The 15,456-nt window shown below is 50.7% G+C and overlaps 4 protein-coding genes across 4 annotated transcripts; 2 read left to right on the top strand and 2 right to left on the bottom strand.

Moving 5' to 3' along the window:
* Nucleotides 1–245: 245 nt before the first annotated feature.
* Nucleotides 246–3,090, bottom strand: TGME49_246940 (hypothetical protein). Its single transcript, XM_018780802.1, has 2 exons — nt 426–3,090; nt 246–376 (listed from the first exon to the last, which is right to left on the bottom strand). Exon 1 carries the CDS (start codon nt 2,167–2,169, stop codon nt 988–990), a length of 1,182 nt encoding a protein of 393 aa, XP_018634940.1. The 5' UTR covers nt 2,170–3,090; the 3' UTR covers nt 246–376; nt 426–987.
* Nucleotides 3,091–3,152: 62 nt separating this feature from the next.
* CAM1 (calmodulin CAM1) lies at nt 3,153–5,592 on the top strand. The gene has a single exon (XM_002367029.2). It carries the CDS (start codon nt 3,837–3,839, stop codon nt 4,374–4,376), a length of 540 nt encoding a protein of 179 aa, XP_002367070.1. The 5' UTR covers nt 3,153–3,836; the 3' UTR covers nt 4,377–5,592.
* Nucleotides 5,593–5,622: 30 nt separating this feature from the next.
* Nucleotides 5,623–12,673, bottom strand: TGME49_246920 (glutathione reductase). Its single transcript, XM_018780801.1, has 8 exons — nt 12,318–12,673; nt 11,501–11,652; nt 10,601–10,907; nt 9,468–9,721; nt 8,644–8,895; nt 7,891–8,076; nt 6,515–6,697; nt 5,623–5,922 (listed from the first exon to the last, which is right to left on the bottom strand). Exons 1-8 carry the CDS (start codon nt 12,340–12,342, stop codon nt 5,818–5,820), a joined length of 1,464 nt encoding a protein of 487 aa, XP_018634939.1. The 5' UTR covers nt 12,343–12,673; the 3' UTR covers nt 5,623–5,817.
* Nucleotides 12,674–13,058: 385 nt separating this feature from the next.
* Nucleotides 13,059–15,415, top strand: TGME49_246910 (histone lysine methyltransferase, SET, putative). Its single transcript, XM_002367027.2, has one exon. It carries the CDS (start codon nt 13,660–13,662, stop codon nt 15,277–15,279), a length of 1,620 nt encoding a protein of 539 aa, XP_002367068.1. The 5' UTR covers nt 13,059–13,659; the 3' UTR covers nt 15,280–15,415.
* Nucleotides 15,416–15,456: the final 41 nt, after the last annotated feature.

Genomic DNA, 15,456 nt, shown 5'->3' with positions numbered 1-15,456 from the left:
GGCGAACGAGCATCTTCAGGTACTCTTGTTTCGATAAGTCACCTCTGAGGCTACAGACGACGGGAAAATGCAGTTTGTCTTCCTTTCTGTCACACAAAATCCAGCGTGTCATTTATGAAAACCGTCTCCTAGCGAAAAAGGGGGGAATGGCAGTGCTACTCGTGTATAAGGTCTATAATTCACATTAGCAAGAAACTGGAAACGAGGGTTGAACTCTCAGTTTCACCTGATCCTAAAACGAACGCACCTGTCAATTTCGTCACATTCTCTGACCGATTTAGCTCTACCTCTCGAAACTTCAACCACGTGCAGAATTTGCTGCAACAATAATGAATTTGGTGACGGTATCTTCATGTACACTGCTATACAATTCAGTCTTTGTCGGTGCTGCATTCAGATTCTTGATCAGGGGATGCATTGCTCACTTGTTTTCGACGCCTTTACCCACCAGCATTTGCGACGTGGGACAATCAAGTAGCTAAAAGTTTCGGATTTCACTAGCCTGCAGGCACGAATGTTTGCTTGGAAGCTGGGGTCACTGGCGAACACCCGAGCGGCAGGGAAGCGTTGCAAAAATGTCTTCTACGTGTTGTTTCCGTCACCTGGGAAAACAGACTCACGATACCTTGGCACAGAAACACCGGTTTAAAGTCGAGGAAACGAACATCTCCAAAGCACCTTTGGTAGTCGTTCTCTCGAAGATCACTTTCTCGTCACCTGATGATCGAGATGGTTTGAGGTGTCACACACGTCACGCGTCTACAAAAGAAACACCAGCAAGATGAATCGGCAGACCTTTGCATCTCCGAAAAGGCAAGGCTGAAGTGTTTTTTTACACCGACGTCAGACATACCGCACGAGAATCATCGTCTGACTTCTACCTTCTGAAAAAACACCGCTCAACTGCACTGAGGCAAAATCGCGTTTCACTCTCTGGTCATGACGACACGCTTGGGCAGCAGTTTTTTTCGCAGTCTCTCTGATTCCTCACTGAAGAACTGGGATGTCTGAGAAGTCAAAGTCCCTGCATATCCAGCAGTCCTTTTTCTGGTGAACGTTCATTTTCTCTCGGACTCTCGCAGTGAACTCTTCGTGAGCGTCTGCGTAGAAATCAATGGCTTTCTCCACACACACCCATCTAGGTCGCATTCTGCAGCGTGTTCGTCGCTTTTGGCGGTAGTAGGTGACCTCAGCGAGCGTCTGCAGCGTCTCCAGTTCTGCGAGTTTCGCCTGAAGTCTTCGAGCCATGTCATCGTCTGAAAATCGTCCCCTAGGCGTATGCGGAGCGGTCGGCAGGCTGTCGCTGACACTGCCTTCTCGCGCATTTTCCAGCTTTTCAAACGCAGACATTTGCGGCTGATCGCCGGCGGGAGGCGGCGCGAAGACTGGCACTTCGTGCGCGGGTTCTCTCTCTGGCAGTTGGACAGAAGCCGCCGAGGGGGAACGCGCCGTCGACTCGGACGGCTCCGGTGTCGGTTCCCTAGGCTCTGGAATTGGCACGCGCTCCGGGGAAGGTGTCTTGAGTTGTCCAGGTGCTTTCGGAGGTGGAGAAACAGGCACCGGGTCCCGGTTGACCAACTGAACTTCCTGACTGGCTTCTCGGGAAGGCTGCTCACTCCCCGGCGGTGTCGGAAGCTTCTCTCCTTCTGCATGAGGGGCAGGCCGCGGCGGCACCTCGACTTCCTCCCGTTCCTGAGGAGGTGCCTCTACTTCTTCCCGTTCCTCAGGAGGTTCCTCCACTTCCTCACGTTCCTGATGAGGTTCCTCAACTTCTTTCATTGGAGGTGTGGCGGGTGCCTCTTCCTCACGGGGAGAAGGCGCTTCGATTTCATCTGGAGCTTCTTTTTCCGAAACTTCTTCCTCAGGTTCCTCTTCACCTTCAAAACCGTTTTCTTCTTCGTCTTCGGGGAGTTCGATGTGGTCCCGAGTTGTCATTTCCACGGGGATGCTGGCCGGTCTCGAGAGCGGCGCCTCGCCGAGGTCTTCGGCGCGGGTTTTGACTGCTCTGGGGTCGAAGAGAGGATAGCGAAGAGGAATCTGTGTCTCTTCTTCTTCCTCCTCTTCAGGCTGTTTCGCAGGAATTTCCTGAGCCGCCTTCCGGCTGTCGCTGCGCCTCCCCTTCTTTCCCCCGCCGAAGCAGAAACCGAACGGATTCTTCATGCGTCCCATAGTGCCGGCAGAGATGGATGACGGGAATCCCCGCGTTTTTGAGAAAGTCTTAACGGACGCTAATTAAACGTACAACAGTGCGCCCAGGACTGTTACTTTGTCTCCAGAGTTTTCAATACGCGAAACCAGCCGGGAAGGAACGTTGAAATGCACCACTCAACCTAGCTCGCCTCGGGTCGGCAGGTGCAGGCATTTAGTAGAGGTTTTCCACTGCTCTTCTGACCAAGAGAAAGCCCACGTTATATTCACATGAAAGCCCACTTCGAACCGCCGAACAAAGACAAAAAGCGGTGGGACTGCGGCACTTTTCCTCTGGAGTTACCGACTCCCCCCCATCCAGAGTCAGGAATGCAACTGTCACGCAGGAGACACAGAATACCCGAGAGAAGTTGAAATAGTCCACCACAGAACTCTCAAAAAGGCACAGCGATTCAAGACACTCTAACGAAATCGGCTGCAGTCTTTGCTTTCGTTTTCTCGCCCCAGAGCACTGGAAAACACCACAACGCGCATTGAAGGAGACGCCGCAGCCTATGCAGCCGTCGGGCTGCTCCGTTGGCTTTTGTCACTGGACTGTGGTCGACGCAGAAGTCTCAGAAAAATTTACTGTAGATCTTGACTTCGTTTGAGAATCAGATGGCGGACTCCTTCACAGAGACGGCCGCCTTGCTTGCCCAGAATGTTGAGCCTGTCGCAGAATTGGCAAAACGCGTCGCCTGTACCTCCGGCAGCAGCGACTGCTGACTCTACCTGTCCGTAACCTGGTTGTTCGGCTGATGATCGCCGAGTTTTAAGGGAGTGAGAGTTGAAAGTCTTGCTTTGTTTCGACTTAAGGAAGCTACAACGTGAAATCTGGACTCAGACGTGGGCCACGAGATATGATACCCCCGTCGTCGAACACAGCGCCTCTCTTGCGTTCTCACACCTCCTCATGTTCTCGCGTTTCCACCAGCGAGGACTCACGGGGGAGCAGCTAGCTGAGCGGCACGATTTTAGCATCGAAAACGGAGTCTCTTTTCTCGTGAGAAAGAGAGAACTTGGAAAACGAGTCGGCGATCGACTGGGGTGCTTTCCATCTCAATGAAAGATGTATACACAAGATATATACAGAGTTTACCAAAGGGAAAACGCTCAAAGATTTCATAAAGAACTTCCTTGTCTCTCCACACTCGGCGTGCCTTGTTCCTCTCGCTCGCACCACGACGACCAAGACATGTAAACCCTAAACGCGAATGTGTCGCGACTGTGATTCTTCTTTTCGCCGTGACTTTCTTCCTAGAACGAAAACTTTCTTTTGTCACGCAGGTCTACCAGTTCCAAGCTGACGGCGTCTGTCCCTGTTACACAGAAGTCGGCAGTATCTGTGCGTGGTTTAGACAACTCACGTGGAACTCTATGCTTATTCCTGGCTTTTGTTTCTCCTCATCGAAAGTCCTCTGGCATTTTCTTCGTCTCGTCCTTCCTTCTGCTTCTGTGGCGGAAACTGTCGCTTCTGTATGGTCTCCACCCGCGTTTCCGTTTAGCGTAGTGTTGGCCGAAAATCCCGTAGTGAGCTCTGCGTTCCACCTCAATTTCCTGCTTTCCCGCGGGCAACCGAAAGATCCCTTCTCTGCGCTGTTTTTAGCGGGAGTCCTTTCTGCCTTACGTGTTTTCCCCTTATTTGCACAATGCCGCCTCGGGGCAGCGCTTCTGCTGGCGCGAAACCCTCAGCACTCGATAAGGTTCCGCCGCGGCTGCGTGTGCACGCCGCGGAGCTAGAAACGATTTTCACCAGAATCGATGCGGACGGAGATGGGAAGTTGAGTGAGGCAGACGTGATGGCTTTCATGAAAGACCGCGTTGGGTTTCCTCTGGAACCCGATCAAGTGAAAGCGCTTCTCGTCGAGTTGCGTGGTCCGGGTGCGGCGGCAGATCCGGGGAAAGGTGCCGCCTCGCCGGTCGACTTCCCGACGTTTCTCTGTTTTGTCGACAACCAGCTCATGAAGCCGCTTCCCGAAGTTCTTCGTGAAGTTTTCCAGTACGTCGACACGGACAGAGACGGAAAATTGACCGCCGGCGAACTGCAGGGATTCGCAGCCCGTCTGGGTCTGAACCTAAGCGAAGCAGGGGCTGCCCATCTTTTGAATCGCGGCCAGAACGAAACTTGCGCAAATTTCGAGGAATTCTGTGGACTCGTGCAGGCGTCTCTGCCTTCCGCGAATAAATAAACTCGAGAGGAAACAACGTACGCGCCTGCGAAAGGTTGCACAAGGCTGCACCGGAGGCTCAGCGACGTCGCAGAACCGAGCATTTCTTCTGTCCCGAAGCTCGGGATTCATAGAGGACACTGGCGGCACCTAGATACGCTTGCAGAGCCGCAGGTTTCTGCGACGCTTGCGCGGTGCAAAGGAAAACTCCGAAAACCGCGAAGGAAGCCACTCTTCCGACGCTGCGGACGTCTGGGACGACTTCTGCGTCAGCTGAGATGCTGACACGGACGCCACGTGGAACAAAGTGTGAACAGTAGGCGATGTCCTCTGACACGAACTAGGGGTCTTGCAAGTCGGCATTTAAGATGACTTTCGGGTAGCCAATGCCGGCAACCGCAGAAGTTCCAAAGCACAGAAGCGCATCCCACACCAGCCACAGACGTGTAGAAGGGAACGAAGCATTTTCAAGAAATAGTCAAACGAAACTACCTCCAGCGACACACAGAGTCATGGCAATCGAAATACAGACTTCAGTCATCTAACATCCGTATTGCACGCAGGGTGATAGGTTATATATACGTATATATATATATATATATATAAGGGAACTGCAGTTCTTTGGGTATCGAAGAGACACGGTTTTTGACAAGAATTACTTTTAACGCGACTTAGGACGGGACAAAATGTCAAGGTGGACTTGATCAAGTTGTATTACGATGCGGCTGGTGATTACATGGATAAGTCCCCTGCAGAGTGTCGCGGCAGATGCCGTCGATGACGAAAATGGGGTTTCAGCGTGTTTTTCTCGAGTTCTCAGCGCTCTCGTTTTATCGAAGTGGCGCTTCTCACTCTCTTCGTCTGGACGTTTTTTATTTCTTTCTTCTGCAAAGTGCTTTCGCCTTCGGAGTGCTCCATGTTTCTACACTAAACCCCTTGTCGGGAGAACCACTACGCTGTGTTTCTTTCGCTCTAGGCTATCGAACGAGGCTTCAGCGCCTTTCCTTGTTCTTTTCCTTGTGATTTGAGCGGTTCGAGGTACATTCTTCCGGATTTCCACGGCTGCAGAGAATCGACGGCGTAGGGTTCAAATGACGACAGAGGATCTTTCACCTGAGGTTCCTATCTCTTCCTTCTGGTCACTCTCGGTAACGGTTGTCTCGTTTTTTTAGTTGTCAAACGGAACTGTTTTCACCACTGTACAAAAACAGTTCTACCCGAACTTCTCCAGTTTTCTCACAGGTGCTTCTTCATTTGGAGAAAGTCACCGCCGAAATTACAGCCGAAAAACAAGAAAGCAAACATCTCTGAAGCCCATCAAGGCTCCGGCAACAAGCTGGGACTGCCGGCGTATCTGCCGTGATAAGGATGTTTTCTACGACTTTGATCTCTATGAAACGCACATGCCCGGTGCCACAAGTTACATGTATCATAGGAGAAACAAGACTTTGTGTGTTTCTGCTTACAAATCTTTATGTGAGAGTCCCCACGGAGGCAGAGTAACGACCTCTTCAGCAGCGGTCGGGTGAACAGCCACGCAGTTGTCAAAGTCTGCTTTAGTCGCTCCCTGAAAAAAGACAAATCGCGTAAACCATGACATCGCATAAAGTTGTATGCACATAGATGCATATATCTCTACATCCGCATATGCTCACATATATGCATAGATGTGTATGTATGTCCACATGAATTCATAGATATGTATCTGGATTCACACAACATTATAGATGTATCTATGTATACGTTTTATGTGCATCTATAGGAATTCGACCATAGCTGTCTATTAATGATGCACGGATCACCACTGGCGAGTCTGTTGCACTGCCAGAGAACCACAGAGGTTGTTGGAGTCTCAGCGAATGTGGAACTTGCTGAATGCGTGCACATGTGTCGCTGAGATACCGAATGTATTCACATGAGAGAGAAGTAAGAAAAAAAACAACAAGCAAGATATTTAAACATGGTGCAAGCAAATTCCGGCCACTACAGTGCACGAAAGACAGGTCGTGAAGTAGCGACAGGGAGGTGGATGCAAATGGAAGGAAACAGTGTAACAAACTCATATCCTACAGTAGCGAAAGAGGAAGACACCAGTCGTGACACGAAGGTCCGAGACTCGTAGACCCGAAGGGAAGAGTTGTTGCGAACTTTGTTCCTACCATTTTCATCGCCACACCGAATCCTTGAATCATTTCGTCTGCACCCATGCCGACTACATGGAGGCCGACGACTTTGAGCATCTGGCTTTTCACGCAGATCATTTTGATGAACGTTTTCGGTTTTTCTTCGGGAGCGACGGGCCAGGCGCCGTAGTAAAGGTTCACACTTGTTCCTGTATACACCTGTAGAGGAGACAAAAGAGAATTCTCCGGGGCTGCTTTCTCGAAAATCGCCTAAAATACTTCTATAAGGCGTGTTCGTTTCTGAAACATGCAGAGATTTGTATTAGCGTTCTTGCACACAATAACTCCAAAATTTTCCCGCAATTTCAGTGTACCGTGCTCGGCCGAAGCCCCCTCAGTCTTCGGGTTGCCGAGGGGAAGGAAACGCCACGTTTTCTCAAACCAGTGAATACGAGTTTCGCCTCCGTGCACCCGATTGTTTCAGAAGTGAACACAAGCTCTCAAACTCTCCACGAAAAAGCTCCCACCGACAATCGCTTGTCGAAGATTTAGAGATTTTTTCATTCCAGCAGTTCCCTGTAGATGCGATTGGTCGTGTCTGTTTGGGAAGAGGAAAAGTGAAGAAAAGCTATGTTCGTCTCGGGGTAGAAATGTCTCAGTGGAAACAGACCTCCCCTTGGCAACCCGTGGATGCTTGAAAAACGCTAGCCTCCCACAGTGTAAGTTTGTCGAAAAAGTGTGGATGCACGCAGCGAAGGGAAGTTCCAGTTCCTATGAGCACCTGGAAGCTGTGCGTCCTATTTCAAAGTGGAAGACAGAGCTTAGCCTCTTCGACTGATCCTAGCAGAGAAGAAAGTAGCCAGTAAGTGGAAAGAAGACAACCCCCCCTTGACATAGATGAAGAACATCTCGGCTCAACATTCCTTCTCAATACAACTTTCCCTCTCGCCGTCAGGATGATCTCGAAGGACCAGCGACCGTTCGATGAGCAAACGGGATAGAATTATCCCGAAGCTGCGATATGTCAAGACATCTTGCGTGACTGCATTTTGCCGGCTATATATATATATATATATATATATATATACCTACTTACAGAGATAGAAAAATGCACATACTACGTATTCGCATGTCCTTGCATATGATAGAGTAATGTATACCGTATTACAGAGCATCAGCCCGAATATGCGACAAGGAAATGTACTTTTGCTATATTTCTGAGTAGTCTGTCTGTCGCTCTCCCCATCTGTCTCTCTTCATCGCTCGGATCTATTGTTCTATAGAGTGTACACCGACTGTGAAACGTGTTTTCGTGTTCACGCGTTCTGAGTGTACGCCAAAAGACTTTCGCCGAGCTTCTTCCGGCGGATGTGCTTTTCTCCACAGAAAAGTAGATTTCCAGTTCACTGTACCTTGATGTCTTTCTCCCCATAGGTCGCCTTCGCCTCCGCTTCTGTCAGGCCCACGCATGCGGCCGGAGGATGCGAGAAAACAACGGTAGGCACGCATGCGCTGTCGAGCTTGGCGTTGCAAAGGCCGCCGAAAAGGCGGTCTGCGAGTCGCCGTCCGGCCGCTATCGCAACGGGAGTTAGTTCAATCTGAAGAGGAACAAAAACTTTTTCCAGAGTCGACGCTGATAGAAGACAGCTGTAATCAGACGTAAGAATGCCACCAAGGTTCGGACGTGATCTCCTGACGGTCGCCAGAATCTTGGATTTAGAAACGTGTGTCGCTTCAAGAGCGTGTGCAAGATGTAAAGACTATATGCCCCCCCTATATTCCCTACTTGTATATAAGTGTGTGTAAATATACATATATATATATATATATATATATTATATATATATATATATATATATGCATACATACAAATGCACATTTATGTATCTACGTAGACATCCATATATATATATATATATACATGGACTCATATTCATTGATCTATGAGTACCTACGTATAATCACGTGAGTAGATAATAGGGCAGTATCGACTAAGAATTGGATTCCTCGTTTATCCCTCAAATGACTTTTCCGAATGCCAGTCTCGTTGTCGTGAAATGCCGGTGCACTCTGTTTCCCAAAGCTGACGGACGTAAGACGTTGCCTGCAGAGAGAGCAGCACCTTGAATTTTTCCTTTTTCTCGGCTCCCTACACGCCAGCTGACCTTTCCACTAACATCTCCGACAGCGTAGATCTGCTCGACAGAGGTATTCTGGAATTCATCTGCAACGATGTACCCTCCGTGCCGTTGTTTCACGCCCACCACGTCGAGACCCAGATTCGCGACTTCGGGGACGCGGCCAACAGATACAATAACGGAATCGAAGCCCCGAAAAGATTCTCCGTTTGTCAACTCCAAAGTCAGCGACTTGTCTGCCTCCTGGCGGACCGCCTTCGCGACGCTGTGTGGGTGGATCTGAGAACGAAGTCCAGAAAATGTCACTTTCTCGAAAAACGAATTCAAAAGCAATCCCGAAATTTGCGTGCTTCGAAGGTTCTTTCCAGGAAGCGAGACGACGCCACACGGCGAAGAACGAAGCGAAAGGGGAAATGAGAGAAGACACGGTCAGAGCAGAGAAACACAAGGTGTGAAAAGTGTGAGGTCATTCAAAACGTCATTTGAAGAAAAAACTGGAAAAATAAAACTCAGTTCGCCCAATGAATAAAACAGTCCCAGCATAGCCGTCCCCGCTGTCTTCCTCTATACCAGTGGTTCTCGAATTATCTGATCTTATTTCTCTCTTTACATCTCCATACCCTTACATATATCTACCATCATCTCTCCATCTTTCGCTGCATCTTTCCACGTATATATATATATATATATATATATCTGCCATCATCGTTCGATATTTGGCTCTACATTTCTCCATATATATATACATGTATACTTGTTTACGGTCATCTCTCTACCTCTCTCTGTGTCCTTCTCCAGATGTACATTTGTTTCGTTGTCTCTGTGAAATCCGACAGAATCGCTTTGGTTACCTGTACCCCGGCTTTCCTCATAAATTCGTCTACACGCATGCTGATCATGTCGTCGAATTTCCTCAGAGCTCTTTCGTGCCGGACAAAGAGGTGAGTCTCGCACTTCATCGCAGCGAAAACGCCCGCGAATTCCACGGCGATGTATCCTGCGCCGAGGAGAGCAACCTTCTGCGGCATTTCCTCCAACTCGAAGAATCCGTCACTGTTGATCGTGTGCTCTTCTCCCTCGATTCCAGCTTTTGCAGGCCGACCACCTGAAAAAGGAGAAAACTTGCCAGACCACGAAGTTCAACATATGCACTGTCTGAAGACATGAAAGGACGAGAAAAGGCTCCGCGAATGGAAACCAGAGGCGAAACTAAGAGGAAAAGCAACACTCATGTCGAAACGACAAGCACAGAATGCTAGAGGGCAAGATGCAAAGCACCACAAAGAGCAACTTGAGTCGGAGATGGGAGAGACCGCGCTTGTGAAAGAACTCCCTGTGAAATCATCTGTCTCTTGAAGGAAAAGATCGAGGATGAAAAGCATTATACAACCGCAACCCCGAAGGAACGTTCCCTGTCTCAATTCGAGTCCAGAAAAGGAAGGCTGCAACGAAAAATTCAACAAAACTGTTTGCAGCCTTCCAACGGTGCGGGCAGTGAGTACGTAACGAAGAGGAACTGCGACCATATATACTTGACATTCTGCTGCTCCTGAATGGAGCGATGCAAGATGGAAACACAGGGTTCGTGGACGTGTGTGCTTTCGTAAGGAAATGCGCGGAGAGACCTAGGATAGTGGCTTCTGCCTCCAGGCACGGGCACAGTTCATACCGTACCTGAGTGGTGTGTTTTATCATACTGTGCAGTGTTAAAAGTGATTCCATCCAAATCCCGGGGACTGGACGGTACAGCATATTTCGTTGCACGCATCGCGTTTAGTGAAACCCTAGAGGCCTCGTTCTACTTTCTACCGAAACTACGAAGCCTGTCCTATTTCCAGGAAATGCATGCACAAATAGAATCTTTTCCCTGACTTCTCCAGATGTTTCCCTTGTCCACACAAATCGCGAAAGACAAGCACAAGGCGAAAGCGCATTCTGGAGAAAGTGCCACTGCGTATTTGTCGCCAGCCTGGAGTGTATGTACCCGAAGCGATGAGGACGTGGTCAGCGGTAACGGTCTCTTCGTTTCCATCTGCACTTTTTAAAACGATTGCGTGGGCGAGCCCGCCGTCGGTCTTCGCCTCCGGCTTTGCGAATCTTGCGTAGGCAGGGAAGAAGGTCACGCCGCTGTTCTTCAGATTGTTCAGGTAAATGTTGTTGAGTCTCTTTATGTAGTTGTCTCTGTTCGTCTTCAACGTGCGCCAGCAGAAAGTCGGTTGCTCCTTCACTGTGAAAGCGAAATTCTTCAATTCGTGCAGTGTCTCGTGGACCGACGCTACACACCACATGACCTAAACAGACGAAAGACATACAGAGAAGAGTGTCGCAAAAAGAGAGGGAGACACGGGAAGAGCACGGGGAAGAGACGAACACCGACAGCGACAGAGGAGAAGGAGGAAACAGAACTCAGACAGGAGACGAAGAGACAGCGACAAGGGAGGGTAATTCAACGAGAACGAAAGAAAAGAGTCCAAGAAGATGCACAGCGAGGAGAAGAGAGCAACGACAGAAGCCGGTGTGTGTGATGGATCGCTGAAAATAACGACAGTACGCTTCACTACACTCCCATTAGGTCGAGAGAGTCGGTTGCCGTTCATACCCTGAATGTGACGGTACGGTCTGTCAAAAAAGAGCTTCTTCACTCGAAGTGTGGAGTCAAGCAGGTACACTTCGCACAAGAATTCGTGACGCCCGTCTTCACCAGGTGCACATACCGTTTCCAGCAGAGTACACGGTGCTAAAGGACAGAGAAGCGGTGCAAGGAGTCAATAAAAAGGAGATCATCGACGAAGAGGGGTGAGGCTGCCCGCTGCATAAAAATGACACGAACGTAGTGGACTGAGAAACGCCACGCATTCTTCTGCACATTCGGGTGTATTCTCACCTTCTTCGGAACACATCCGACATTTACGCAGGTGCCTCCGAGTCTGTTGCCGTCGGCCAGACCCACCCGAACGTTGTACGTTGCCGCGCGTCGAGCGCACGCAAGGCCTCCGCTGCCGCCTCCGATAACGAAGAGGTCAAAGTGTCGTCGCGCTGAGAGCCATGGCAGAGAAACAAAGGGAACTCGAGAGCTTCTGCGCATCAATTCGTGAAGAAACGCTTGACAAAGAGGCATGCCGTAGGTAGAAACGACCAGCGACGAGAGGTGCCTCGACTGCGCGGGGTCCATGTCGCTAGAGGTAACTGGGGTGTCTCTACACAACCGGAAACGAAAGGCTCTCATTTCATATACGGAGAGGCCAGGGGCAAATGACGCCGAGGGAAGTCGAACAGCCGTCATTCATAAGGAATGAAAAACACTTGTAAGTGTTTCTGGGAAGATCGAGGCAAGGACAGCGCGCATCCCAAGAGTCCGTGCAGAATTCGAAGGGGATGACTGAAGTCAAAAGAGTGAATACCAAAACACTTCCACGGTGGCCTTGAGAAAACAGTAAGAGACTCTGGGTATGCGTCGCGGCCACCGCTGGTCAGATTCCCAGTGTATAGACATCTGAGATGACACACCAAAGGTAATTTCCGATCAGCCGGCACATCGGAACAGACAATCTGAACAGAACATTTGAATAGCTTCTGGAATCTATTCCTCGTACCACGCTTCGAGTTTAGATCAGCGAAATGAGGGCTTAAAACAGAAGCGCGCTTTGTCATAGCGAGTGTCGACGCAGAATGGCCAACGGAATCCTGACGAATTGACCTACTTGCTGCGGCCATTTTCGCTGCCATTCGTGACCAGCGTGCAGAACAGCCGTACGAACAGTTAGTTTCTCCCCGAAGGAACCGCCCGACGAGGAAGTTGCTGGGGACAGGACGGGACCGTCTACCACGAAACACACCGTCGTTCTCAGTGACAACAACGGAAAAGTTGGTTAAAGTTCATACCGGTGCAGATGCACTAACTAGCCAGAAGAGCCAAGAAGAGATGCTTGACAACTCGCCCGACTACATAGGGTAGAACATTTGGCAGTTCTGGCAGAGGCGAGGGCAACTCACTGCTGTAATACGGTGGAAATAGTTTGTAAACGGAAGCAAAGACGAAGCCCGAACCAAGGAGACGACCTCAACTTTGATGATGTGGCCTGGTGACGCGTTTCCGTTTCCTTGACACACAGTTTCGCACACGGATACGGTGGATGCATGCAAACGCGCATTTTCAATGCATGCGTCTTTTGCGAGGGACTACCGCACGCAAGCGGAGGGAAATGCCATCTATTGCACTGTGCCTTTTCTTTTACAAAACGAAGATATTCAGTTCTTTGCTTTCTAGGCTGTGACAGGTCACGCAGCGCCTTCGTGCTCGCGACTCTCAAGAAGGTGTGTTGGTCCTCTTTGCGAGCAGCTGCGAAATGGTCCTCGTTTTTTCGAGAAAACAACTTAAGTCTAGCCATTTGTAAATACTGTGTTAAAATCAATCTCCTTCTTAATCTTAAATTTCCATATGGTGCCTCTTTTCCTTTTTCACCGTCAAAATTGACTGACTGGCATGCAGTACACGAGCGCATGCGAGACTGCCAAAGGACCCTTGCTGGCTCTGACAGTACATTTTGGAGAGTTCCAAGTCTTCCCCAAAGCCAATTTATTCGTAGAGACCCCTTGCTTCGAGCACGAATCGCTCTTGTTGCCGTTTATCTGTCTTTTCGTTGATCCATGTCTGCCCTCTAAATTCGTCGGTTCGGGACTCGTGGTTCACCGGTGCATGCAAACGCTGGTCCCCTACACTCCGACTTTAATTGCGTGTTCGTATCGACATGTTTGAGAAGAAAGAGAGCAGTAGTTTCGTCTTATCCGAATGAAGGCAGGTGGTGTTCTCTCGCTTCTCACTCCAGCCCGAGATACAACATCGCATTTCCATTGTGACAAAAAAAAATCCAACAGAAGGCGCGGTGTTGCTTAATATACACTCGAACAAACGGCGGATTAGACATTGATAGCGTGTTTTCTAACTTGGTCGATGGTTCACAACTTCCGAAAAAAACGAACTGTTTCATCATCGGCTCCCGCTCCCGCGTCAAACAAGAGTTCCTTCCGCCCTCGGTGAGCACCATGGCTACTCCTGCTCTGTCTCCCGGCGCGTGCGCTGGTGAGTTTTCGCCCTCGACCTTGCTCGGCTCTTCGCCATACTTTGTGATGCAGAAACACCCTCGCGTGGAGGCCCGGGGATTCGGCTTATATTCGGCCATGGCTTTGCCGGCGGGGTTTCGGTTCTACGAGGAGTCTCCGGCGTGTGTTCTGCAGCATGCCATGAACAAGAGCCTGGTGCGCGCGTGTTGTCAGTGCCAGCGCGTCGTGGGTCATGCAGGGGCGCAGCTCCGGCACCTTTTTGCGGCGGCCAATCCGGAGGTTTTGTCGGACTTTGACCACTTGCCATCAGGCACATTCCCCGACTCGTGCTTTGCCTCCGTCATCGAGTGCCCTGGTGGCTGCGGGGAAGTGTACTGCTCCCAGGAGTGTCAGCGCGTGCACCTGGAGCGGAGCCACCGGTTTCTCTGTGTAGGACCTTTGAGCGAGACTCACCCGCTGGTCGCGTTCAAGAGACTCTGTCTGGAACAGACGGAAATTCTGCTTCTGGCTGCCGAGGCCATATGCGCCGTGGTGACGCACGCAGTGGAGAACGTGTGTTTCCCCTTTCTCTCTGGCGGGCCGCAGCGTCCTGCGGACTCGTCGCTCTGCGACGGCGTATCAGAGGCGGCTGAGAGAGCTGAACTGCTGCATCGCGAGCACAGCCGCGTTCGGGAACTGGTCGGGGAGAACGCCCGAGAAGTCCGAACAGAGGCGGAGCGACTCTTCCGAGTCCTGCTGGATTTTGCGCACGACCGGTGGGAGTTTCTAGGGGAAGATGAGGGCGGCCTGGCGGAGGCGTCCATCGCGCATGAGAGGAAGGATGTGCTGGACCTCGCGTGTCGCCAACTGTTCTCTGCGTTTTCAGGCGATGGAACCGCTGGACTTCCGGAGGGAAATCCCGCCGCCCAACAGCCTGGCGCGCAAATTGTCGCCTCGTTTTTCCAGCAGTCAAGTGAACTTCTGTCGCGCATCGCAGGCTTGCTGGAGAAAACCAACTCGCACGTGGTGGTGGCGTCTCCGCTGAACGCGTTTTTCCGGGGGTGGCTCGCGAATGCCCCTCTCGCAGGGCATTCCCGAGACGTCCTTGCGTTTCTGCTGAGGGAAAAAGAAGTTGCGATGATCCGCGCGCTCGGAGAAGAGGAAGACGAGTCAGACGAAGAAGATGAAATGGAGGAAACGCCCGAGCTTGTCGAGCGCCGAAGACAGCGGCGGGACCTTCTGTCATCGCGGTTCGCCGACGTGCCCTGCGAGGCACTTTTGCCTGAAAGTACCGCGGACGAAAAGGCACAAGACCCAACATGCGGGAAGGGCAACCGGATTCGAGAGCTCGTCCGGCCACACGCTTTCCCCGATGTCCACGGAACTGGGTTCTACCCGTCTATAGGGCGAATGAACCACTCGTGTGCACCCAACGTCCGCCTCGAGTTCCCATACGGAACCAACAGAGTAGCGCTCGTGACAACGAGACCGGTACAGCCGGGAGAAGAGCTCTGCATTTCGTATGTGGACGGCATCGAAACAATGTCCGCCGAGGAACGGGAGGATGCTCTTGAAGTCTTCGGCTTCAAGTGCAGTTGTGACGTGTGCTACCGGCCTCGGTAGACGGGAGGCGAATGGCAGGCGCAGTTGCGTTCGGCGCCTTACAAAAAACCGTGGTGAGGAAGTCAACCCTTTGAAGACAAAAGAGTGTCATCTACACCCGATACATGGTCACTGTGGGCCGTGAGACAAACCCCAGCATCACACATTTGCGTAGCTTCGTGCTTTGCCGCCAGAATT

This window comes from Toxoplasma gondii, chromosome XII (genome assembly GCF_000006565.2).
Source record: "Toxoplasma gondii ME49 chromosome XII, whole genome shotgun sequence".
Taxonomy (NCBI): Eukaryota; Apicomplexa; class Conoidasida; order Eucoccidiorida; family Sarcocystidae; genus Toxoplasma; species Toxoplasma gondii.
This window is presented reverse-complemented; position numbering and strand designations above follow the sequence as displayed.